Here is a 25,557-nt window from a genome sequence, read left to right on the forward strand (position 1 = left end):
TTTTCTTTTTGTTGCGCAGGTAAGCAGGAAAAAAAAACGTGTCTTTAATGACAGTCCTCTTCCAACGAAAGTACCAGTTTCGGCGTACCAATAAAGTTGGTACATGTGACTATGCCATGTTTTCCTCCCTGACTATTCCGCCCCTAGGTTTATGATTGGTTTTTATATTGCGTCCAAGTGGCCGTGTTTAGTCGCCTATACAAATACTACAGCGCTACCGAAATTCCAGGTACAAAGTTAAGTACAGTTAAATGCATTTAATCTTTCCCCAAGTTGAAAATCACTGACACTATGTATTGTTCAAAATGACGGGCGATGCCTGTCAAGTCGTAGGATTTTTCGTCCTTGATGGGGCCTCCTACGCTTCGTGTTTGCCTTTCATCAATGGAACTACCTACTGAATGCCAGAAGCCCGGATCCGGCGGATTCAAAGGTATAAAAATCGCCATGGTAACAACTAGTTTGATCGTTAGTTTCGTTTCAGGTGAGATACGATCCCCCAGTCGAACTGGCAGTCGACTGTGGAAAGTGATCGACCACGGGACTCGATAATTCTCGCAGAAGCAGACCAGATACCTTTCCGGCAATTTGAGGTGACTTACGAGTCAGCATTTTATTGGATCGCATCAGTCTCGTCCCGTTGACTGGTGACGATAGTTTTTATTTGTCTTTTGGATCTGTAAGTTCGTAATTCATAGAATTGTTTGGGAGGGAAAAGAAAGTGCATAAGTCAATCTTTGTTTTACAGCGTACCATTTCTTCCACAATCTCGAAGAAATGCATCTCGAGTTCACAGCAAGCGCCTTACGGCTATTAGCCCCTTGCACTGGCTCCGTCGCATTGTTGGACAATCACCAGATGGTTTACATTTCGGGGCGAGTTATCGTCATATACAACTGGATGAACCAAACTCAAACGTTTTTGCCTCCGCGGAATAGCTCTATGGCTACGGCAGCTTTTGCCCTCAGCCCTGATTCGTAAGATATGTTTGTTGCCAATTTTTTAAGAGATTCACTTAACGAATTGGATGATTTTTCAAGACAAGTGATGGCCACGTTGGAAGTTGGGCCAAAGAGTAATTTAGTGATTTACGAAATGATGCCAACGCGCCGAAGAAAAGCCATTCCAGTTCACGTAGCGTCTCAACATCACGAAGAAGCCGTAGCATTGGCTTTTTCTGCCGATGCTAAATTACTTGCCACTCTGCTGCCTGAGCAGCTGCAGAAGGAGCACAGCCATGCCGCTGATCTACCCGTTTCTAGCCTAAATCTTAGCAACACCACGACTAGTCCCACAGCCCGTCATCAAAGCTACTCCATCACCGTCTACCTGTGGCGTACGGGCAAAACTCTAGCGTCTGTCAGCCTTGGATTGCCGAGCCTTCCCGCAACTAACCCACAAGTATGCAAGAAAAAAAAAGCTGTTTGCTATGGTTTTCAACTTTTTTAACTAACCTGCTCGGTGAATAAAAACAAGCGAAGAAGTAAACACGCCAATAAGAAGTGACGTGAAACTCGCGTGTGCTCTCAACTCCAAGTTTGCTATTGCATGTGGATGAGCAATAAGAACCAAATAGTAACTGCTGCATTGGCCCTATTGATGTTGTTGTATGACATGGTGACATCTATTTATTCTGGTGCTGTTTGTGTTCCTTGACTATCGATCAAACGGGACACAAAAAGAGAGCACACTATTAAGCAAAACATAGCCCGCTTTATGACTTGTCTGGCCATTCTGAAAAGCGGACTATGTCTACAGTGACTTCCTTCAAAAGTGCTTTATTAGCCACTCAAATAATAAAATGGTTAAATTAAAAATATTTTTAATTTGTTTATTTTATGTGTAGCTATCGTTCAACCCAATGGACGTGCATTGTATGGTAGTTGTCTACGGTGGAGCATTACGTTTCTATCGGCTCACCCCTGACGGTAATCAGTGGAATGGTTTTATTGCGTTCGTTTGATTATATCTGCATAACTTTTTTTTTTTAAGGTATCGAAAATGGGATGAAGCCAAAATTAAGTGGGCATATCATCACTTGCCACTCTTGGATTTCGACTTCACGAATGGCCCTAGGTACTAAAGCTGGTCAAATTTTGATCATAGAAGAATCCGATATTGTGACTCAGATCCCACTGGATGCGAACGATCCTCGGGCGGGTCGTGTTCACCACCGCGACAGGTGACTAGATTCATTCAATTGTTCAGCGGCTGCTTTCATTTCTAAATTGATTTTCTAATATCATAATGGCAACTCAAGAGTGGACAGCGCTAAAAGGGAAGCTTGAAACTGGACAGCAAATGATCAGCGCCGTTTGTCCCATCGGGCTAAATCAGATTTGCCATTTGACTGGCTTCAATCTTTTGACCGTCAGTGAGGCACGTGATAGCAAGGGAACGGTTTATCATACGGCAGCTGTTTTAACCCCTGACGAACCGGGTGGAGCTAGTAGTTCCTCAACCGGTGACGTCACAATGGACGTTGGCCACAGCTCTTCTATTAGCGAACCAACTTCTAGCCTTTTTGACAAGGGAAGATGTTCTCTGACTGCCCTAGCGCGGCACGGGAAGAAGTTCGTCGCTGTTGCATTGCGCGGGCAGATATGGTTTACAGAGTTAAGCCACCATGCGTCTTCAGAGGTTTTTTCTAATGGATTTCTTAAGCCTCGATTGGTGTTAATAGTCTTTTACTGTTTGGACGATGGTTTAGAATGATCCAGTGAAAATGGAGAACATTATCAGCTTAGCACACAGCGGAGAAATCCGGTCGTTATCGACAGCCGTCTGGCGTCCTTATGCCGTATCCGTTGGCCAAGACAGGTTTCTTTTCTTGTGGAACGTGGCTGCAGAACAAATCCAGTTCCGTAAGCACCTGGATGAAGACATTCTTTGTGCAAGTCTGCATCCTATGGGTCATTATGTGGCAATCACCACATCCGACTCGCTCCAAGTTTTCTCTGTTTTGGTAGATCGCTTCCATTTAGTACGGGAAGTAATATTGGCAGGTTGTCGCAAACTGGCCTTTAATTCAGGTGGAAATTGCATCGCAGTTACTCGCGGATCAACGTTACAGTTGATTAATTTCATCACGTTCGAAACATCGTTCGCCTCTCATGGCACACAAAGGAGAAGTAAAATCATGTCTTTTCTTTTTTCGCAACATTTATCTGTAGTAACTAATCTTTGTCACAGATCAATCAAATTGCGTGGAGTGAAGATGGTCAGCGGATTTATTCTTGTGGAGCTGATGGTCTCCTTTGTGTATGGGACTCGACCAGTCATGAAGTACTTATGCAGGTCAAACCCAACGGTAATAGTTTGATAGACCTGGCTGCTATTTCCAATGGTCATCTCATTGTCGCTTCTATCGACGGAGAAGTCGTTGAAGTCGCCGGAGATGGACAGGTAAACATTCGTTACAATTGAGCACGGACGTCATAAAAATGTGTATGAATTTATTCGCAGATAGTCTGTCGTCTCCGTGCTTCAGAATTATCAGCCACCTCACTTTTTTATCTGTCCCGAGAACAAATTATCCTTGTGGGAACACGCATGGGTGGTTTGCGAGCATATAAATATCCAATCAACACCCGATCGGATTATCAAGAGCATTTCACTCAGTATGGAGCCATTACTCAGGTGGATGGTATTCTGCTTTATTTCCATGATCCCCAAATAAGTTAAAGTTTTGCGTTGGGGATGGATAGATTTCTGAAACGACTTTGGGACTTGATGGCCAAATGTTGATGAGCTGCTGTGAGGATGGTTCGATCTGTTTGTGGCGATTGGGCGATGAAAGTGCTACGGCAACTCAACCTATACATTCTTCTAGCCGCAAACGACTAGAAGAGGGCGAGCTTAACCTCGAGTGTCCTAGTCTTGCGTTCGGATTGGGAAGACCGTGGAAAAAAGCTAGACAATGTGATTCCGCCAGCTTGATGAAGTCAAGCATCAGACGGAGTTGCAGATTAAAGCTATTGAACAAGAATGCAGCCAAAAAACGTATGCCGCTGAAAGTCGTCATCACGACCAATTTGATCGAGCTATCGATAAAATCCAGGTAAATACCAAAGCCAGCATTAAAAAAAATAATTATTAAAATTTGTACGTTTTTTTTTTTTTTTTTCAATATCGGAAATAGGAATTGGAAAAAAAATTAGCTCAGCAATTGGAACAGAGTCATCAGCAAATGATGCAGTTGCGACTCGACGGGGACAACGAACGGCGCCGGCTTGAAGAAGCCCATCATTCCAAACTAGCTTCCGAGTATCGTCACCATCACACGCTCGAGTCCAAAATAGAGCAGCTTAAAATTGAACATGCCAAGTATTAAAACATTGTGTTGCATTGGTACGAGTATTGAAATGAAACTTACCTGTTTGTTTGGTCTAATGCTCGAAGAGAAATGGACTTGATGGAGGCTCGATTAACAGTGGAACAAAGCCAGCGCGAATCTCGTTTGCGTGAAGAATATGATACAACTCTCAGAACATCGGATGATGAAAAAGCTCAATTGAAGAAGAAAGTAACCGGACTGGAAGCGGCGCTGAAGTTGGCAACAGAAAAATTTGAATCGGATCAAAAATCGTTTCAAACTCGGCATGAAATGCAGTTAAGCGCCGAAAAACAAATCAATCTTAAACTGAGAGGAGAAACAGCTATCCTAAAGAAATCTGTCAACGGGTATTTGACTAGGATTGAAGCTAAATAATAATCCAACTCCGGGATGCACTGTTTTAATTCCTGTTTCCGCTTAAGGTTGCAAAAAGAAGTAGAGAGTCTGCGACTAAATGGCCTTGGTCAGCAGTCAGAAGCAACGCGTTTAACAACATGTTTGACTTCCGTCCGTCAGGAGACTAAGGAGCTTCAGGATGAATTAGAACGAAGAGACAATATAATCAAAGCAAAGGTAACATCAATTGATAGATATGTTGTGATGTAGGTAATTAATGCTGGTTGGTGGGCTTGTGCAAGGATGACAAGTTACAGAAACTTGTCTTGCAAATGCAGCAGCACGACAAATTACAAATCGAATTAAAGCAACAGTTAGCGGATGTTAAAAAAAAATTGTTGGAAGGCCAAACAGAGATCGTCAAGCTTCATTGCAAATTGCAAGAGGTATTGCATGACTATGCCTAGTGAAAATGATTAAGATTGATCGTTACCATGTTAACATTTCGTAAAGGCTGTTACTGGATCCAAGTCAGCCCAGACAGAAATTGAACAGCTAAGAAGAACCGCAGAACAAATGCAAGGCAAAGGTTTGCAAAACAACATTGTAAAAAGAAAAAAAAAACAACACACACTTTCTAATAAAAATCCTCATTAGCCAAGAGCCAACTAGGGGAATTGCAGAGCTTACGCCAGAAGTTTCAATGCCAACAAGGTCGCCTGCAAGAAATCTTGGTTTGTCTTGACGTAGGAATGAGTTACCTGCACGATGCGAGACAACTGAAGGATTATTTTGCGGTATACTGAAAAGTCCTAGCAATATTTATAGTGTCCTTATTATTATTAATTTTTTTTCTCATCATCCTACAGGCAATTCACGACGTCTACTGCGATAAGGAGCAATTTGGAAGCTCATCTCTTCGAAGCTCGGCTTCATCAACCACTCCGTCGTCCAGCGAATGTAATTTACTTAAAAAAGTTGAATCGTTAGAAAACACGATTGCATCCCTTCGTCACCAATTATCCGAAACCATAAAACTAAGCGAGATAAAGCAGGAAAAACTCCGAAAGGTAAATGTGTACAGGTGCGCGGTCGATTATTATGGATTCATTAAGAACGGGTAAAATGTAGCCGACGCATTTCTTTCTTCCATCGTTCAAGCCTATCAGTCTTTAGTCTAAATAAGGAATTTCAATTCCATTTTCTTTAATTCAAGGATAACAACCTTCTGCTGAGTGAGTTGGAGAACACTAAGAAAAAAATTTCTACTATTCATGAAAAAGAAGCACATGTGTCATAGATCTTACTGTCTAATTTGGGTGTGTCGAGACTGATGGAGATGAAAAACCAAACTTTTTGTTGTTCCTGTGACTTACTGGTTATTGTATGTTTATAATGGTTATTGCTTTTAGCACATTATCATACTGGGTGAGTTTTAAATTATACTAAAGTTGGTTACCATTCAATATCTATTTACCAAGATTTTGTCTAAGTGAAAATTTGCCAACGATCTACCAAAATTGTCGAGGACAATTCCATATAATAGCTTTCATAATCAAACCTGAAGCAAAGCCGCTCTCCGATCCTGCTACGAAGCGTATGGCTGTTAAACGGGGCAATACAGTATACTTTTCGAGTGTCATGGTAAATATTCTCTTAAAGAAAACGCGAAAACTGTTCTTTCTAAAACGGTTTATTAGCACAGTTCAAACTTTCTTCCATAAATTTTGTTAAGATAGTTCATTATTCGAAGCCTGTGTTTAAGACATTTCCTTTGTATTAGCACGTCTTGGAGTCAAACATTTTAAAATCTCGTTTGTTATTTGTTGTTTGCTGAGTGTTAATCATAGTTGCTTTAGGTTGTACATTGTGGAATTTTTAATGAAAGCTCTGGAAGTTGACTTGGTTCCTATTTATTTTTTGTTTTCGTCCCATACTCGTGTTTAGATTCTAAATACCGTTGATCAACTCAGTTGCATCAGTAATTACTACATTGAAAGTCGGTTTGGCACAAGGAATGTGGTATGTTCGTTTTTCTGTTACATTCTGTAATGGTTGTAAAAAGGAATGCTTTTAATGTATTCTTGATCACGCGCCCTTTTTTTTAGGTAGCTACAAACTGGTAATCAGTAAGTTAAGCGCTAAGGAATGTTTGTTATATAATAATCAGAACGAAAATCTATATGTTTGCAATGTAATAGGGATAACTAGTCCTTGCACCTTACTTTAAAAAATCTGTAATGCAGTTGTGAACCAACCTCCTGTAATTCAACATGAGACATAGACCTTCAAGCATCCTCCGTGTGGAGCGCTGAAAATTACCTGTAAACAGCGCCACGAAAACTCGGTACGTGGCATAACACCAAAACTACTGAGGTGGCCAAACGTGGTCTGTAACGCGAGTAGTGAAGGCCTTTGTGTTTACATTTGCTAAGTTAGATTAAATAGTTTTTGTAGTTGACATCGGGCTTGTTTGGAGCAGGTTTGGAGACACGCGAGTTACGATCAAAATGAATGACAAGCCCAATGAAACAACTGAATCTTTAACGAAGGGTGACAATAATCCGGATGCTCCTATGCATGATTTTCTTTCCAAACCCGATTTGGCGGCCTGTAAGGTATTTTAAGTTCTGCTATACTTGTCGCACATCTATAAATTTCTCCCAGGTTTCTGTTAAACATCTATGCTAACATCTGTGCTAACATCTATGTAACAAAGCACTGTGTGACAACACCAGTAATCATTCGTGCACTACTATACCACTAACGAAAATGCTTGTTTCAACGGAAATACAGTTTAAAATTATAACAAATTTCCTATTGAACTCACACATGTTTAGAAATACCAAGTATTTTCTCTAAATGTCTTTTAACTTGAAAACAATAGAATGGTGGAAAAGTTTTATTTGCAACGGATGATGGATTTGCAGTAGCAGAAAACTTGTTAAAGGTACCTTTTTAATTTTCTCATTAACTGAAATTATACTTTGATGCCAGCCAAATATACTTAAACAAACTACATGGCTATCATTATTACTTTGGTATCTTATGGAAAATGTCTTGTATTTTATTTAGGAAACAAAACCAGAATGGCGTGAAGGAACTTATACAGGTTTTTCTCCATTTTGCTTAACTTGTCTCACATAGGCTTCATTTAATTGTATGCATCATTATATCTGATATTTACTTGTAAGTACAGCAGCATAAAGTACCATGTGGCTAGCAAACAAATTGTCAGGTAATAGCCATCTGAATTATTAATAATAATATCTCTACGTGCATTAGTTTCTATGGGAATCTGCTACCGCGTAAAAGTCTTCATTAACCAGTTATTTAGTTGTGTGCATCCGTTGTACTTACATTTTCGTAGCATTAAGCAGAAAATGCATAGTAGTTCCACCTAATCAACAAGCGTGACCCCCTTATGATTCGCTAGAATGGAGATGGTTTCCAAATTTACTTCATTTTTAGTCGCATACGATATAAAGGCAAAATCAGAGTCGTGGAGTTACCGAAGGGACGCGTAGAGAGCTCTATATTGGCAGGCGATTATTATTATTTACAGAAGAGGAAATGAAATACTAAATTCAAGTAAAGTACATTTTTTTTAGATTACGGAAAATGGATGGACGGATGGGAATCCAGGCGTAAAAGAGTTGCCGGTAATTTATCATTATATTTTGTATTCCATGGGTTACGTTAAATAGTTTTAATTTAATTGTTTTTTTTTTGTTCTTTTTGCAAAACAGGACATGATTGGTGCATTATTAAACTAGGTAAGAAGAACGAAAACCATTGAGTTATCGTGTTTTTCTTTTTCTCCACATAGTCGAATTATATCAAAACTATTAATGCAACCATGTAACACGTTAAAAATCAAAGGATAATTTTAAACGTTCCGTTAGGTATTCCTGGTTGTTTGCACGGTTTCGACGTGGATACATCTTATTTTGTAGGGAATTACCCTCCAAGGATGTCAATCCAAGCTGCTGTTTTGCCAATTGAACGTAATCAAAACTGAGAATTTCGAGCATTTTTGCATCGTGTACTACGCAATCTATTTTATTACAGAAGAAGAAAAACTACCGCTGCGTCGATCCCACATTGGAAATCAAGCCTATTTGGATGAAATGGTGACAGTTAATGCTTTGCACACAGAAGTAGGTTGCGTTCGCATAGTTCTTGCAGGTTCTTCATTCTGTACTGCATTGTTATTGTAGTTGTGGGAAGAAGTTGTACCCATGTCAGACCTCAAACCTGGAACTCCTGAGACATGCCACAACTATTTCAATTCGCAGAATCGTAACGACAGGTTCACCCATATTCGCCTTAATTTGTACCCCGATGGAGGTGTTGCGCGACTTCGCGTTTATGGTTTACCGAAGTTCGACTGGACAACCGTACCTACATCCGAAGTATGCCTTTTAAGACTATAAACAGTTTAACCTGGTGATGATCACCGATTAATTTCCTATTTGTAGCGGGTGGATTTAGTAGCCTTATCAAACGGCGGGGAATGTATCGGATTCAGTGATGCGCATTTTGGTAATCCCAAGAATCTAATCAGCCCCGGAAGAGGTACCGGCATGTATGACGGCTGGTATGTTGTTCTTATGGATTCGTTTTCTGTTAAGTTCGAAAGATTAAACAATATTGCTTCAATTTGTAGGGAAACAGCTAGAAGACTGGACAGACCCTGTATTCTTGAAGGTTGGATATCTTAATTTGTTTTAATGGTTTCAAACTCTCATTATTAGTGTCAAACTTTAGAGGACATTAATGGTCACTTAGTTGTTACGGGGAAAGAGTGGGCCTGTTTTCGCCTTGGACACTGTGGTATCGTCACTGCAGTAGAGGTTGATACTCATCATTTCAAGTGCAACTTTCCTGATTATTGCCTTTTGGAGGGCTGCTTTGCCCCAGCCGGAGAGGAGGAAAAATTAATGAAAATGGAAGGAGAACCCTGGAAGACAATCCTGTCAAATCAAAAGCTCCTACCCAATAAACCTCACTATTTTTCAGGAGCTTCAATTATTCAGCCTCATGGTACTGTTAATCTTATTCGCCTGGTTATGGCACCAGACGGAGGGATAAGTCGACTGCGTGTTTGGGGACACATCCGTCCTTCAAAGAATGAAGGACCCGTTCGTGCTAACCCTTCGATTTGAAATTGTTTAACCAAAATTATTCCAAAATTCTTTCCACAACAGGTTTATAACTTCACTGCCATGGGGTAATGAGACATTTTAGAATTTTTATTTCTGGGGGGAAAATTTGCTTAGTGGTTTGAGTTATTGAGAAGGAAAAATTTAAATTCAGATTGATTGTTCATTATTCCATCTTTCGCTGTTGGTTTATTTTACAAATTATAATACATAGCAAGAGCTTTCTTTTTTTTTTTTTACTGTAGACAAACTTGGAAAATTCTATCATTGGATTTGGCACTGACTATCCCCCAACGTACTGAGTTTAGAGACGTAAATTTCTGTGATCATTTTCTGGCACTCCTTTATGTGTTTGTTGAGAATTTCGATTTCATTGAGACGAATTTGTGCGCTTTTTTCCAAATTTTCGTTATCTTCATCCTCGTATTCCAAATCATCTAGTGCAAAAGAATATTTGAGTAAGGCGTATGGGTACTAAAGATATTACTTGCGCTGTACCATCACACGAAGAGAAGAGTAAAGCAGGGTCTAGGAATTGTTTGCTTATAGCGTTGTTAATGAATACAATTAATCTTCTAGCAGCTTTCTGGCATTTTGAAATGTCTACGATACACTGTCTTACGTCACTATCGGTTTTCTTCCAAATGACTTCAACAGCCTTAAGTTCTCCGAGTTCTACAGCAAGGGCAGCGAAGTTCTTTTCTAAGTCCTTCTTGGTCTCGTTTAGCTTATTATTTTCTAATCGAATTTCTTCTAATTCAGCTTTAAATCGTTCAGTCTTAGCACGTAATGAGGAACATATTTCTAGCTGCGTATCGACCGTATATTTATGTTTCTCCACTTTGTCCTAATTATGAAGAGTGGTTAGTAAAAAATTCACAAAATGTATGAATTATATTTAAACTAATACCTTCATTTTGTCTATCCTTGCTTTAAAAAACTGCTCCCGACATGCTGCTATTTTCAACATATCTTGGAATTGTTCTTCTAGCCTATATTTATTACAGAAACAAATGGAAGATGGCTCACTATTTTTGTGTCTTATAACTGTTTCAAAGCTTACTTCATTTTATCAGCCATGATGTCTTCAACAGTTACATGCCCTGCTTGTTGTGCAGCTCTTCTCCTGTTCTCCCAAAGTTTAATGGTGTACTTGAGAGCATCAGCTTCAGCTGTTTTATTTTGAAGCTCACTTTTATTTTCAATTCCTTTTTTATGCAAAGCAGAAATTTTGGAAGTTAACTCTGAGTTCAATTCTTTGAGAGTATAGAGATCGCAAGTAAGTTGTTGTTTTTCATCATTCAAGTCAGATAAGGCATTCTGCAAACCATAAAAATCTATTTGTATGTAATTATGAAATATGTTGAATCAAACCTGATTACTGAATAAGTACCTTAAGTTTGCCAACTTCTTCTAGAGTAGGGAGACTGTTGATGTACGATTTGGCAACAGACAGTTCCATTTTGATTTGGTTTAATTCCTTCTGTCCCATCTCATTTAGGATTTTCAATGATTTTATCATTTCATCTTTTTTACACAATTCATTCTTAACGTAAGAAGGAAATAACTGTTATTCATGAGATACATGGCAAAGTTTAGGCACGAACGTATACCTCCAAGAAATCAATACGTCTGTCAAATGGCGTGACAAGGGATTCCTGGGAGAAATCCCGTGGCATTTCCAGTACGTAATGTTAAAATTGCCTGCAAAGGTGGTTAAACCATAGCATGTAACAATCTAAGCTCTCAGATTAAATTGTTCCTCAAGTCTCGAGAAAGAAAATTTTGAATCGACTGGATTTTAGGGAGAAAAACTACTGAAGTCTATTCTCACCACCTCTGTTTTAGCCCTTAGCCAGAGGCCAGAGCAGAGTCATAGAGGGAGCAGCAGGGCCAGGGCCAGCAACAGCAGCAGAGAAACAACAGAGAAACTCTTGCCAGAATCATAGAACCCGGCCTTAGCTTTATCTTTATGCTTTAATTTGATTCCTTAACTCATATACGATAGCGACAGTTTTTCGTTTACCAGCGTCAGAATCATAGGTTGCAATCTGTGACACTGTCAACGTAGTGATTTTCTTTTGTGAGCTCCGCATTGTAGGCAGTGTTATCCGGTTTGAGTTTTGACCACTGGGAATTATAAAGGTAAAATCTATTGGAGTCCGTAATCCGGACTCCTCTACTGTCAAATTTTGCTGTTGGAGTCCGTAAATCCAGATGGCTCTGTCGCTCGAGTCCGTAAATGTAAACTGTATCACCGCCTAGCGACGAAAAGTGATAGCTTTTGCATGGACTGGGGGTTGGGTTAGGTTAGGTTAGGTTAAGGAAGTGTTACATTCAAACAAAACCGTCAGCCCTTAATTTCAACTTAAAAACATTAAAAAATTGGTCTGCTAGACGCAACACCAGAGCCATCTGGTTTTACCGACTCCAATAGCAAATTTTGACACTAGAGGAGTCCGGATTACGGACTCCAATAGGCGCGACCAATTATAAATGCGTCACGCCTATTTACCCCGGCTCTGATGATGGAAATAAGTACATTTCTTTTTCTTCTTTTTTGTTGAATCTAGAACATGGAAGCCTTGCGTCCAAGAGATGAAATCCAGAAAAGAACAGGGTCAGGATCATATCCTTGGGATAAGCTCAAGGATTTTGGATTTTATCTTCCTGGTTCCAGTGAAGCACAATCCTTATATTATTATTGAAATGTTAAAAGGTAATACTATTGAAATATGTCTTAAAGTGCTGATATATGAGTAGAACTTTGTTATCGTAAGGAATTCCATAGTTGAGATCATCGACCTTGTTAATGGAGGCGATGGTTTGGGCCCACCTACACGGAAGCCAAAGTTCGCCATTAGGATTTTCAATGTATCTTTTTCTAGGCGATTGATGTTATAAATCAAAAATGAGGTTTAAGAATGAGACTGGAATTTTTGTCAATGCTGACGTTTGGAAACAATCGGAAATACCCAACGTTTGTAGTTGGTAGTCTAAATCTTGTGGGACCCGATCCCTTAACCTTCAGCGTGCGTTGCCGATGCTCATTGAGCCGTGAGTTATACATTCAAATTCATTATTTTTCCTTGTCTTCCAAAGGCACGACACGATATTACTGACAATTATAAGACACAAAAATTTTCTAAGTAAAAGAAGCGTGTCTTCAAGATACAAGAAAAAATGGTTTGATAAAATATATGAATCGTGGCTCAACGGTAGAGCATCGGGATGGAAAGCCGAAAGTCCAGGGTTCGATTCCTATAAGAGTCTATTGGCTTTATGAAAATGTTATGATCTAATTGTGATTTAATTGCAATTAGAGTTAACATTATGTTGTAAGTTTCTATAATAATAGCTACCAATACCAGGTAGGCGTCTTGGGGGTGAACTCCGTTAGGGGGAGCTGAGCCTGGCTACCCAGACCATCATGTGACCAGTTAGCTTCTGGTAGGCAGTCGAGTTACTGACCGTAGTATGGGTTAACTCCGCCAGGGTAGCTGTGCCTGATTTCTCATACCACCACACGACCACTTAAGTGGGGTCCGAGAGACACAATGTCAATTTCCCAGGCCATCGCCCGTCTGTTGAGCCATGACTGGCCCTTGTATCCCCAAATGGACACTTCAAGAACATTTCAAGTGTTTACGTAGATTTTGCGTTATGATGAAGAAATAAACTATAATATTATATCAGTTGTAGCTCAACGGTAGAGAGGCGGCATGGTAAACCAAAGGTCCAGAGCTCGAATCCCATATAGATGAATTGCTAAATATTTAATTATTTTTGGGGTTTTTTTGGTAAATACAAAAATTTTTGCGTGGAAGAAAATTTCTGCAGGAAAAAAAAAAAAAAATCCAGGAAAAAAATTTTTCAGAAAAAAAAAAAAAAATTCCCAGGAAAAATTTCTTCCGAAAAAAAAATTTCTTCCGATAAAAAAATTTCTTCCGAAAAAAAAATTTCCCCGGAAATAATTCTTCTGAAAAAGTAAAATTTTTCGAAATATTTTATCCGGATAAAAACGTTCATTAAATTATATGGTAATTATTCCGCTGCATATTGATGTTGTAATCAAAAGAATGATTTAAATGCATATTTTTCGATATTTATTTTATTGTATATATAGACCTATACATGTAATATTTCGTCACATTTCATGTATGATTTTATAGGGATTTGCACATTAGCCAGGGAAACATGAATAAATGCCGGAAGGTAAGCAAAACGACAAAGCGCTTGTCAAGCAATCAACACTAGTCGATATACAATACAACTCGATGAAACCATAGGACTTTCCTTCCGCATCCCTTTCCCGGAATATACAACATCTATGCCGTCACATACATATCACAAGACAACGGAAACAGGGTCACAGATTACAAAATCATCCGAACATTATCTGAAATCCATTTTAACAAGTGAGATAACTTAAGTATTGGAAAAACTTCGATGCATCGCAAAATCTCAGGACGAGCCTCGTAGTACCGTAAATTTTTCTATCACCAGTCAACAAACATTTTCCTTTTCCGTTTCGATCATTATTTTCCATTAATACGATAGCACATTATTATAACATTTGTTATTTGTGTAAAAAATACCTTTCTCACCACACATGTTTTCGACAAGGAATGTCATCTATCATTTATAATGTAAACTCGATTTAACCCCCTGAAAAAAACAAAAAAACATTAAATTATTTTAAGTAATCTAATTGTATGTAAATTTTAATTATCTATCGTAATTCTTTATCGCTTGTTCACTAGGATCTCACCGGTAAATGGGTTCGGCACTAGAACTCCCAGCTAATGAACATCCAATAGAAACATTTTGCCACAATCCTGCATTTTAAAAACCACCTAAAAAAATAAAAAAATCCAACATTGATTTCTGTAATCTTATCAGCTAAACGTAACAATTGTTAGAATTTCAATAAATCGAAATATTTTCCATGTATGCAAAATTAAAATGTACGTACAATTTATGGGATCCAAATTCGGCAAAGATCCAAATCTCTTATAAAATCCGCAAGTCATCGGCTATTAACACGTCAGCCATAATTCGAACCTAAAAACATACTCGCCTCGTAAATCCAAACAAAGAAAAATGCAACGACATGATAAAAATAAAATAAATAAAATTCAAGCAAATCAAAAGTAAAAACTAAAGAAAAGAAATCAAATAAATTTCGAACCTCTAAATATGCGTGAGCTGATTGCACCAACCAAGACATCCCAGCACACCTTTAAATAACAAACACATGTTTACAAACAAGTAAACCTAAATGTAGTTAAATCTATGCTTAAGAAACCTCAGCCAGTATCACATTTCCAAAATCTGTGACAGGAAAAGCCTAGTCTAACACAAACCTGCAGATGAAAGCACTGGAATGAAAAGAACGCAAATTGTACAGTTATACAAGCCTATTTAAAAAAATTACATGTAGTTTTCAAATTTCCAATACATATTTTGCCTTCACAAGTACCAAAAGCACCCAGCACACAACACAACAGAACCTAGCAACAGGAACAACTATTTCTTGTTAATACATAGGTATAGAGAAGCCTTACGTAACAGAGTTCAACATGAAATGCCACGAAAAGTTTAGTAACCACCATAGTAAATTTAAATAACAAAAAATAAAACAAAGGAAAAACATGTAAATTGTTCTTTTACCTGCAGAAGAATAATTAAATAAAAACATCATATTTCAATCGAACACATTTTCATTATCAATAGCTGGCTTGGTATGAAATGGAAGGATGTTGCAAAACGATACTACCAAATTAACGTTCACTTACCTGATTTTAGAATACAAGACAGAACCGCACGCACCACCGCGCGGCACTTTAATAAGGATTGATAATTTCACACTCTTCCTTAAGAAGACACAAACAAGGTTGCCGAACAATTTTGACCGGAAATTCCTTTTTTTTTTAACAGGGCAAGATTGCCGGTTTGCAAAACTGGCCGTGTTGCCTTAAAAAATTTCAATGTATTACAATAAAATCAAATTACCGCGTGTGGCAGGATAACTCTTGGTAAAATTTTTTTTCGAACCTTGTTGGTGAGCTGTATTTGGATTTGGGAATAGTTTTGAAATGTCCTTTTTAAAAAATCCTTTAAAATCTTGAAAATTGAAATGACATTTCAAAACTATCCCAACTACAACCATCCCAACTGAAAAAATTAAACAAAGTAAGATCTTGCCACACGTGGTAAATTAGATTTTGTTGTAATAATAAATTTGTAATTTTTTAAGGCAGCCCGCAACACGTCTGGTTTTGCAAACCGGCAATCTTGCAATATCCCCCCCCCTACCCCCCAAAAAAGGGAAGGGTGTCAAAATTGTCTATCAACCTTGTTCCTGTCTTCTTTTGGAAAAATATGAAACTCTTCTATTGTTCATTTAGATGCCGCGCGTGGGTACGTATGGTTATTCAGTTTGTTAAACTTTAAGAAAGAGAACGCTATAGTAGTGTCTATTGTTGAAATACCTTTACATTTCATATCAAGGCAGGTAAAGATAATGTTAACGCGTTTGATTGAAGTTTTTTTACAATAGAGTACTTAATAGATAATCGTTGAAGTTTTTATGATGTAATACTATAGCCTTGTTTAATAAACTTGTCAATATTGTGAGCTCACTAAACGTTGAAGTTGGCAAAAGCTAGTTTGAGTTTTCTTTTCCAGTTTAGCTCCCATGTTGCATTTGCAGTTTTATTTGCATATAGTTTGGTATTGATTCTTGCATGTTGATGGTTGTTAGACCACGTCTGCTGATTCAATGCTTCATAAGCAGTCTCTGATATGTTATCCATGCTTACATTCTGCAGGTATAAGTGCTTCTAACATGTTTAACAATTCTATGGTATTCTTTGTGATATGGTAGCATGATATTAAACATGAAGGCATGATGCATGATAGCATAATGTCAAACATGATCATTGCTACTTCATTTCATCATGTTGGAAGTGTCTTGTTATGTAAGTATTTTTAGACACCTGATATATTTAATTTGTCTGATTGTAATTATGAGAATTGTGTTTTAGGTTGGATTAAATTATGTAACAATTGGAACTAGCACTCTTCTGGCACCTGTGTGTACTGGATCTTATTGCTGGTGATTGTGGCTTAAGCAGTTTAAACTAATTCTGAAAATTGTATGGCATATTACATGTTGACTTTTTGCTTTGCTTTAACAAAGTGATTGTTGGATAACTTTACAATTTTGGGGCTTCTAGTTCAACAGATAGTTTAAATAGATTTTTAGATGCATCACCATGCAATTGCAATGCTGGAAGAGATTTTTTTGCTCAAGGAAGACCACATTCTTTGCTAGTTCTACTTATTGGTATAGTTGGAATACTTAAAAAAATAAAAGTGGAGTTGGAGACATTCCCCCCTTTTTTTTTTTTCTTTCAGCAAAAAGGGGAGTGGTCATCTCTGGTTCAAATCGTCCGGCTACCTTGCTTGCGTCTTCCTATTGAGAACATGACAATTTTTCTTCATTGTGGTGTTGCGAACAGGTATGTAGGAATAATCTATGAGCTTATCTTTAGGTCTACGAATGTGTCGTTTAATGATTAACTTGATTGAATTTGATAGTTAGTCAGTTACAGAAAACAATTATACTGTAAATGATGGTAGTTATTTATATTTTTGACGATTTAGGTATTTGTCAGAAATTAACTTAGTAGTGATCAGATTGCTTTTTCTTTCCAGGTACCCATCTATTTTGCAGTTGTTGATAGTGAATTTTTTCTGGCATGATGGCAATTTGCTTGCCGGCAATATGCTGCAATTCATCCTTATCTTCTGCAGGTAAAAGCAAATATTCTATGTTCTTTTTTTATTATGTGATAAATGATTTTGGTGAACTTTAAAGATTGATACTTGGAATTTTTATATTTAAAATTATTTTTAGAGAGCGTTATATGGGGTTGTAGGAGCACTTTTGTTCCTGTTGCACTCTTCTGTTGATTGGATGTGTTGTGTGCTGATGCTGGTTCTTGGTATGCAGAAATGTGTAGGTTTAGTCTTGTGTGCTAAAATAATAAATTTGCTTGTAATAAGGTGTCATGCAATGGAGTACATGGAATGAACCATAACCGTTTCTTTTTCTCGTCATGGTGGAACGTTTTGGAGCTGTTGCTGAAGGCCGTGTTGACCGTAACCGTTTAATTGTTCATGGTTTTTATTTTGTATTGAAATCGTTGTATTTTTCATTTCCTGTTTGTCTTTCCAGATTTTGTCTGGTGTACTGTCGAGGTTTCCCGGCTGGTTAATACTGTGGGTTTTCAACTGAATTCAGTTAAAATGCGGTGGACGTGCGTATCTTTTGCATATTTTTGTTTCAAATTTATTTCAACCTTGATTCTACAACGTTCAAGGTACGATTTTGATCAGGTCATGGAACTAATATTGGAATTTCCTTCTCTGTTTTAGGTGGTTCTGTAACAGCAAATGATGGTTCTATTGAAGTTATTAACGTGACGTATACGTGCCATACACGTGCCATACGTATTTTCCTGTGGGGATACAGTATCCAATCCATAACGATGTGAGGAAAAATTGGGAACCGTGGAACGAAAACAAGTAAACCGTAGCGTATACTTGTTCGTTGGCTGCGTGGAATTTAGACTTAAACCTTTTATGATCGTGACATTTTCTTTAGATAGTAAGTTATAGTAATAAAGGCTGGCATCTCTTGACAACAGCTGCGGTGGTGAAAAAGGTATACGTGATAAACATTAACAAAAAAATTCTTTGATTAATAATTACAATCATTAATGTTTCTTAACGTAGATGTTGGCCGTGTATCAGAAAAGTAAGCAGTTGGCTGTTTGAAGGTAGAAAAATTGTTAGTTCGAAACTCAACCGAATTTTTCCAATACTTTAAGTTTCTTACCTGTTGAAAAAAAAAAGGGTCTCGTTTTCTGTGACGCTGTTTTCCTTTACTTGTGATAAATCGGTAGTGGTAGTCATTACTGTTGCCAGCATTTCATTGAAAAGGTCAAGGATTTTGTCAAAATGTTATTATGCACGATTAATATTTAATCGCTTTGAATTTGCGGTATTTATTGGTCATAACACGGGTTAAATTTCGAGTCGTGTTTATCTAGAGATATTCGCATTAAATAATTGTGAGATTCTTATATTAAACTATGTATCATCAACTGAATAAATTTTAAATATCACATTGAATGTTTTAATTTATTATTATATTTCACTTAAACCATTAATTATTTCCTCGGGTACATTCATTCAAATTTTTTTGTTGTAAAAATAATTTTCGACAATTTTTTTTAAATAATATTTTCCGGCGGATTTTTTTTTTTGTAAATTTTTTTTCCGGTGGAATTTTTTTTTTTTTGTAAAAATTTTTTTCGGCGGATTTTTTTTTGTAAAATTTTTTTCCGGCGGATTTTTTTTTCGTAAAAATTTTTCCGGCGGATTTTTTGTGAAAATTTTCCGTCCACGCCAAATTTTTCAGAAAAACGCTGAAAAGTCCAAAATTTTCACGAAATTTATGAACTACGTGTACGTAGGTATCGAACCTTAGACCTTTGGGCTTGTATCCCCCCGCTTTACCACAGAGCTATTTCTCACATACTATATAAGTTTAAAACTTAATCATAATGCAAAATCCAGGTAAACACTTCAAATGTTCTTGACGTGTCGATTTGGGGATACAGAAGCCACTCATGGCTCAACAGACGAGCGATGGCCTGGGAAATTGACGACGAATCTCTCGGATCCTTCCCACGTACTCCAACTGGCCTTGTGGTGGTCTGAGCACAGCTATTTTGGGGGAGTTAACCCCAAGATCCCACACGATAGTCTGTGACACGAATGCCTACCAGATACCCTTGTACAAGTGGTCACATGGTGACCTGGGTAACCAGGCTTAGTTCCCCTAACGATATTCAACTTACCTTCTACTAAGCATTTGAAGCTGTTTTTTAGAAACGTGAAACATAATATTACATCAAGCACAGTAGTAATATTATAATTCCATATTGATGGTTGACTCTTACATGAATCGAACCTGTACTTCCGGCGTACCAAGTCGACGCTGAACCATTGAGCTATGAATCGTATTTATAACTTCGCTATATTTCCTAATGATTTAAGACAAACTTTTTACACTTGGAACATTTTTTAAGCATGGTTCAATGTAAATTAATTTTCATTTCGGATGTCGTCCACGATAAATTCAATAAAGTTCAATATCAATGGAACAAAAATTGTAATCTACAATGCTTTGATTTGAACTCAAGATTATTGAAGTCGTACGCAGAGGCGTTACCCCATATCCATGTTCTTTATACAGATGCCGAAAACTCCCCTTTAAAAAAAAAAATAAAGAGAACTTCATCCTCCAGAGTCAAAAGCCGATGTTACAATTACGTCATGATTCATACATACATATACGCTATATTTCCTCATCACTTGTGAATAAACTTTTCACACTTGTAACAATATTGAATTTTGGTCGAAAGAATTCATTTCGTAAATTAGACGGACAGAATAAATCATACGAGGTGAATCAAATATTGAAATTTTCTTATGAGGTTTGAACCCACATCCTTCGTAACCATCAACCGACGGCCTACACATACATCTAAAGAACTAATTTCAATATATTATATAAGCCGAGTTTTGTTATTTCTATTAATTTCAAAATAAAAATAAAAGGTATTAGTCGTATATATTACTGAAATATTTAATAAGGGGTTAACTGTTTCCAGGCGGCAAGATTCAGACGAGGAATCATCGCCGAATTGCAGTTAACGCGTGGATTCCTACAACAAACAGAATTCGTGTAAACAAAAAGTATCGCAAAGAATATTAAGTCAAACCATACTTACATTGGAGATGGATGACGGAAAACTAATGGTTGAATTTTCACTATGTGATCGGCATTGTCACAGATAATAGCAGCTAAACTCACTCGTCGAATTTCTTGTAGTTGAGCTGCAACATTACATGTGCACGAAAACATGAAGGATTATTTGCAAGGAATCAACGGCTTAAATTATATTGTTTCTGACCTGGTGTAAATGAATTGAGATATCCACCATGCTCGTAAAAGAAACGATCACCCTCTTTCAAACGGGCAAACTGTTCAGCAATGATACATGAAAAGACGGGGCCGAGCATGGAGCCAGGCAAGTGATGTTCAACAAGACCACCAATATAAAGATCGATGTCGTCGACTGAACGATAGACGGCAGCCAATCGGTCCACTACCGAACGATCCATGACTGCTAAAAGCTGTTTAAAACTTGTCATGCGCGACAAACCACAGATTTGACGATAAGTATTATAGCCAGGTAATCCATGATCACGACCACGCCATACGTTTAAAGATACGAGGTCTAATCCAAAATCTGTTTTGGGTCTTTCATTATGAACGTAAGTAATATTAGATACTGGGGTTTACCATGAATCCTACATTACTTTAAATTACGTAGATCTTTATACCTCTGGAAAAGATGATTAGTGACATCTTCTGATACCCACTCGTCCATGTTTTGGGGCCATTGATCAACCATACCACGTAAAACAGCATCCATCTGGCCAGCTCGGCGTAGCAAGTGGGGATTGTTGAACCAATTACGCATTAACTCCACACGGACTTTACCGTCTTCCTCCACAAGACTAAAATCCGGACAAAATATTGAAGATTAGACGACGAGCTAAATAATTTGTGTATCTACGAAGCATACTTCATGGCTCCCTGAATGAGGGAGTGACCCATGCGGAAGGCAGCAGCGGCAAATTCATTAGTAATAGATGGATTAACATTTTCGTCGTAGCTTGATGAATACCCAACGGTTTGGGGGGTCAAACCGTAGATTTCCATTGTGTGACGACCGAGTATAGATGGAAGAAACTCATTATAAGTGATGTGCTGCATCAAAGCGCCAATAATTCGTCGAGTTTCCTGATAAAGAACTTCATCGCTCCAATGCGGATTAATAGACCCCAGCATAGTGGCCAGGGAATTGTGTTGACGCAGGAAGATAATATGCAGGCTAGTGAGCGTCATAATTTGATTAGTGCGGGTATCACCTGTGGAAACGCAAATGAGAAAAACGTCCCAATATCTAAAAACAAAATAATGAGTAAACATGTACATGAGATACCTGATAGAAAACAACCAAATCCAGGTTTCCGACCCACGCAGCTTTTATCAAGGGGATCTTCTGGTAGGTATGGTCGGCCTTCGATGATCGAAACTTTCAGGAGTCCTCTAGCAAACTGACGCAAATTGGAAGCGGTAGCAGGTGTTGGTCCGTAAACATGCGATGCATCAATAAAGTGAGTAATCTCGTTCATTTGTTCTGCATAACCCATTCGGCATTCAATCCGAGGTGAAATCATTGAACGTACGAAGTTCAAACAACGTACGCCTCTAGGACCATAGAAAGGGTCTTTTGCTGGTATGTCTATAGGAAAACAATGAGGATGGCGCATTTCTGGTGGTAAGACGCCACCTTCTTTAGTGCAGCATTCAATGTTCGATTGGTTGGCTAAACGATACGAAAGTAAGAGTTAATGCTCTCATAAACCCGAATGGAATTTCACTTCATAGAACTTTACCTGCGCGGAAGGAGGGTACATGAATCATATCATGATCCACGAACTGTCCCCACTGCATCAATATATGAGTCATGTCCACAACTGGGTGGTTTTTGTCTGTCACGAGTACACTCCTTACTACACGAACATTTGGAAGTTCTTTGCCCAAGTTTCTGATTTTGGGGTGCCATATACCTAATTACAATGAACAAGAAATAAAATGAACAATCAGATTGCTTTTCAGAAATGAAACGTAATCCAGTATATATTTAAGTTACCGTCATCGTATACTGGAGGAGCCAAACGTTCCAGTGGTGTGAGAGCACTGCCCCAAGAAGGTTTCCGCAAGTTGTTGCACGTTCCATCGAAAGATCGGTATTTCCCCACTAAACAAGTAGGGGGCAAAGGGCAAGTATCTTGTAGCAAACTCCACCTTGTGTCAATGGTTTGCAGTGCAATTCCAGCTTGCTCCGGTGAAAGCGCCAACCTTAAACAAAAAATTCTATGAATGATATCAACACAGCTTGCTTCGTTATCCGCGGAGAATTACTTGTCTTGCAAACGACGGGCAGCATTTACCACCAAAAGTGCTTTGTCTCCCTGAGTGCGAGACATTTCTAATGGGGCCATATTAAGCGAATGGGTCCAGGCCATTGAGTTTTCGTTCATAGTAAGCTGGTTACGGTTTAGATTTTCCTCGATCTTTATTATTATTTTGTTTTGACAAAAACAAAATGAAAGTATGTGTTAATTATTTAATTTGCGTGATTATAAAATTAAGTAATAAATATTTTCTTACAATTTGTATGTTAGTTAAATCCGCACGAGCTCCACGTGCAGTTTGTTCCAAAAGTTTCGACGGGAGATATTGAACAGGCGAAGGTAAGCGTGTCTTTTGGATTGACGAAAACTTGACTGCTCTTGCTGTTTAACACCATTACAACAATAAAAACAATAATTTAGAAAAAAAAAAAAATACAATGATATATAGTAGAAAATTAATTTTAAAAAATTTCTATTACTGGATTAGGCTTACATTTTACGTGAAGGATGTCCGGGCAGCAGATCCCCATAGAACCTCGAGGGTCATAGCAAGGTTTTGATGGAAATGGAGAAAATTCGGCATACCAAACGGAGCATTGACTTGTTGGTTTACATACAAACTGATTTCCACAAACACTCTTTGGCACAATACTAACTGAATGAGGTACACGATGAACGGCCCAGACTATGGTAGGTAAAATCAGTAGAAGCCACCGCATTCTGTGGATGTTTTCTTGTGTTAACTGAAGATTTACAGTTCTTAAATAAATAATTCTTCTTAAAAAATTAAATTAAATTCTCAGACCCGTACTGCCGGACAGAACAACTGAATATGATATGAATCCAACGGACTGATTCTACTTTTATAACATATCCTTGCCATTACTTTATGGAGTCAATGAAAAGAAAGTGGTGAGAAGTTGAGAAATGTCTAAATGAGTTTTCGATTCTCGTCAATCATAGGGAAATGTAAGCTATTTAGGCCCCGAGCGACTCTATTTACAAGTTTCATTTCAGACAGGGTGTGACTTGCCGACTTTTGAGGTCCATATCCCTAGAAATTCGTATTGACGAGAGAAACGAGTATGCGTTTTGCAAAGAGAACAGGATTTAAGGCATAGCACGATTGAACGCGGTTCAGCTATTCACCAAAACTCGCCGTGGTTAAAAAAGAAAATAATAAAGGTTTGCATTAAGTAGGACATACCAATACCACTTTTCAAGGCTCCTGTAATGTTGTCATTGCTTGTTAGATAGAATACGTGAAAGTGATTTCTTCATTTAGTCCCCGATTGGACAAGCTTGAATTGAATAGCACTTTACACTGCCATTATCCCACAAATAGTTTAATGCAAAACATTCCGAGGAAATCGCAACTCCGTTCGCGTGAGTTCGATTCAATAGATGTTTCTGGCACCTATAAAAAAAAACTACTTTTTGGATCGCAAATTACAAAATTTCAAAGTGCTAACAGGGATCTAATCTATATGTGATAGGGAAAGATGGATTAACGTAAAATATAGGTTATTTTGCTGGTGATAGCTGATCATCAAGCATTAATAAGGGATAAGAGTGCTATATCAGTGAACCACCACTTCTACATTGTAATTAGGTAACCACAAACCAAAAGAACATGTGGTTCACAAGAACATACTAGAGTATATTGAGTTGGTCCAATTCCTATTAAACCACTACAATCTAATAGAATACCTTTTTTCAAATAACTGTGGATATGGATGCTTTGTTACTGAACATTTTCAGGTGAGAATTTAAAAAAAATCTTGTGGGATATTAAACCTGAATGTTCAGACAAGTCGGCATGAGCTATTACAAATACAAAGGCATAGTGCTAATAGGCCTAACCCAAAGTAATTTAGAAATCAGACTCTTACTTGCAAGGATATTTATATCTTTCAAGGAGACCCTAGTGAACCACCTAGATTCCTATCTTACTACATTTTTACATTACAGAATTTTAAAAAGTAAGTTACTGAAATGTGAACCAAATTGAATGAAAATTCTTTATTTCCAGATAATGGTTACTTACTGCTAACATTGTTTAAGAGTCAAGGAATCATCTGGATTCTCGAACCACTTGGCAAATCCAGATTGATTTCCGGTGTTGCAACTAACCAGGATTTTTGAAAGTGGTACAACATGCAATGCTATTGTTAACATGGTTTTCACACCTAAGTTGCTGTTGCACTTAACTCAGCAACACTTGAATTTCAAATAAGAATTAACAAATTGATTGTTTGGCATTAAAATTCTAGTGGCTATTAAACTGACAAACCTAGGAAACCACGATTGCGTAGGTGCCACGATATATCGTACGTATAGGACGAAGAAAACTTTCATTAATAGAAAGTTCAAGCGGTTCAAGTACCACCATGATGCTTTTCGCTACAGAACATGCTCTCCTGAACTTGCAATTTTACACAATGTGTAAATAGATGGCCATGTCAGAGTCTGCTATTGCATTTCCCCAATAACAACGTTGACAATTTGTAATTTTTTTCTAGACAATTTCTTTTCATGTCTATTGATGTTGTATTGAAATGTGAACCCTTAATATTTTGAGGAATAAAA

General features: G+C 37.8%; 4 protein-coding genes and 4 long non-coding RNA genes across 24 annotated transcripts; 4 read left to right on the forward strand and 4 right to left on the reverse strand.

The window, feature by feature from the left end:
* The first annotated feature begins 13 nt into the window (after nt 1–13).
* Nucleotides 14–6,573, forward strand: LOC116928541 (cilia- and flagella-associated protein 57). Its single transcript, XM_032935633.2, is given in 22 exon segments — nt 14–679; nt 749–977; nt 1,041–1,401; nt 1,847–1,928; nt 1,993–2,182; nt 2,261–2,285; nt 2,287–2,640; nt 2,711–3,103; nt 3,105–3,131; nt 3,193–3,405; nt 3,466–3,639; nt 3,708–3,872; nt 3,874–3,927; nt 3,929–4,060; nt 4,142–4,326; nt 4,402–4,683; nt 4,759–4,909; nt 4,975–5,118; nt 5,186–5,261; nt 5,330–5,469; nt 5,542–5,742; nt 5,889–6,573. Coding segments are annotated over 21 exon segments (3,633 nt in total). The 5' UTR covers nt 14–679; nt 749–777; the 3' UTR covers nt 5,973–6,573.
* LOC116928545 lies at nt 6,353–6,950 on the reverse strand. Its single transcript, XR_004397300.2, has 2 exons — nt 6,898–6,950; nt 6,353–6,718 (listed from the first exon to the last, which is right to left on the reverse strand). It is a non-coding gene; the product is annotated as an uncharacterized LOC116928545 (long non-coding RNA).
* A 78-nt stretch (nt 6,951–7,028) lies between these two features.
* LOC116928542 (allantoicase) lies at nt 7,029–10,062 on the forward strand. The gene is made up of 11 exons (XM_032935635.2): nt 7,029–7,290; nt 7,560–7,622; nt 7,748–7,784; nt 8,284–8,334; nt 8,422–8,448; nt 8,578–8,679; nt 8,744–8,832; nt 8,893–9,087; nt 9,154–9,272; nt 9,342–9,382; nt 9,443–10,062. The coding sequence occupies exons 1-11, from the start codon at nt 7,183–7,185 to the stop codon at nt 9,838–9,840; spliced, it is 1,230 nt and encodes a 409-aa protein (XP_032791526.1). The 5' UTR covers nt 7,029–7,182; the 3' UTR covers nt 9,841–10,062.
* On the reverse strand, nt 9,993–11,662 carry LOC116928543 (filament-like plant protein 2). The gene is made up of 6 exons (XM_032935636.2): nt 11,451–11,662; nt 11,231–11,383; nt 10,901–11,157; nt 10,748–10,829; nt 10,336–10,684; nt 9,993–10,274 (listed from the first exon to the last, which is right to left on the reverse strand). The coding sequence occupies exons 1-6, from the start codon at nt 11,514–11,516 to the stop codon at nt 10,102–10,104; spliced, it is 1,080 nt and encodes a 359-aa protein (XP_032791527.1). The 5' UTR covers nt 11,517–11,662; the 3' UTR covers nt 9,993–10,101.
* Nucleotides 11,663–11,735: 73 nt separating this feature from the next.
* Nucleotides 11,736–12,767, forward strand: LOC116928544. The gene is made up of 3 exons (XR_004397299.2): nt 11,736–11,982; nt 12,411–12,556; nt 12,618–12,767. It is a non-coding gene; the product is annotated as an uncharacterized LOC116928544 (long non-coding RNA).
* Nucleotides 12,768–13,920: 1,153 nt separating this feature from the next.
* Nucleotides 13,921–15,691, reverse strand: LOC116928395. 8 transcript variants are annotated; one of them, XR_004397177.2, is made up of 7 exons: nt 15,636–15,691; nt 15,146–15,203; nt 15,029–15,077; nt 14,813–14,901; nt 14,609–14,693; nt 14,436–14,505; nt 13,921–14,358 (listed from the first exon to the last, which is right to left on the reverse strand). It is a non-coding gene; the product is annotated as an uncharacterized LOC116928395 (long non-coding RNA). The 8 variants fall into 8 exon arrangements; XR_004397174.2 differs by having other exon boundaries at nt 14,813–14,917; XR_004397172.2 differs by having other exon boundaries at nt 14,813–14,917; nt 15,146–15,218; nt 15,636–15,688.
* Nucleotides 15,692–16,136: 445 nt separating this feature from the next.
* On the forward strand, nt 16,137–19,041 carry LOC116928411. 9 transcript variants are annotated; one of them, XR_006650165.1, is made up of 10 exons: nt 16,137–16,260; nt 16,671–16,820; nt 16,887–17,188; nt 17,260–17,363; nt 17,560–17,658; nt 17,762–17,849; nt 17,911–18,006; nt 18,083–18,432; nt 18,512–18,571; nt 18,643–19,041. It is a non-coding gene; the product is annotated as an uncharacterized LOC116928411 (long non-coding RNA). The 9 variants fall into 9 exon arrangements; XR_006650160.1 differs by having other exon boundaries at nt 16,169–16,820; nt 16,887–16,997; nt 17,079–17,188; XR_006650159.1 differs by having other exon boundaries at nt 16,172–16,820; nt 18,083–18,227; nt 18,283–18,432.
* Nucleotides 19,042–20,219: 1,178 nt separating this feature from the next.
* LOC116929581 (chorion peroxidase) lies at nt 20,220–25,432 on the reverse strand. 2 transcript variants are annotated; one of them, XM_032936844.2, is made up of 13 exons: nt 25,262–25,432; nt 25,016–25,188; nt 23,462–24,385; nt 23,225–23,349; nt 22,976–23,127; nt 22,704–22,912; nt 22,447–22,620; nt 21,990–22,376; nt 21,570–21,915; nt 21,325–21,501; nt 20,892–21,241; nt 20,709–20,814; nt 20,220–20,642 (listed from the first exon to the last, which is right to left on the reverse strand). In XM_032936844.2, exons 3-13 carry the CDS (start codon nt 23,685–23,687, stop codon nt 20,564–20,566), a joined length of 2,331 nt encoding a protein of 776 aa, XP_032792735.1. In that variant the 5' UTR covers nt 23,688–24,385; nt 25,016–25,188; nt 25,262–25,432; the 3' UTR covers nt 20,220–20,563. The 2 variants fall into 2 exon arrangements, with proteins under 2 accessions (XP_032792735.1, XP_045034466.1); XM_045178531.1 differs by having other exon boundaries at nt 23,462–24,920.
* Nucleotides 25,433–25,557: the final 125 nt, after the last annotated feature.

The sequence above is a fragment of the Daphnia magna genome, linkage group LG8, assembly GCF_020631705.1.
Source record: "Daphnia magna isolate NIES linkage group LG8, ASM2063170v1.1, whole genome shotgun sequence".
Classification (NCBI taxonomy): domain Eukaryota; kingdom Metazoa; phylum Arthropoda; class Branchiopoda; order Diplostraca; family Daphniidae; genus Daphnia; species Daphnia magna.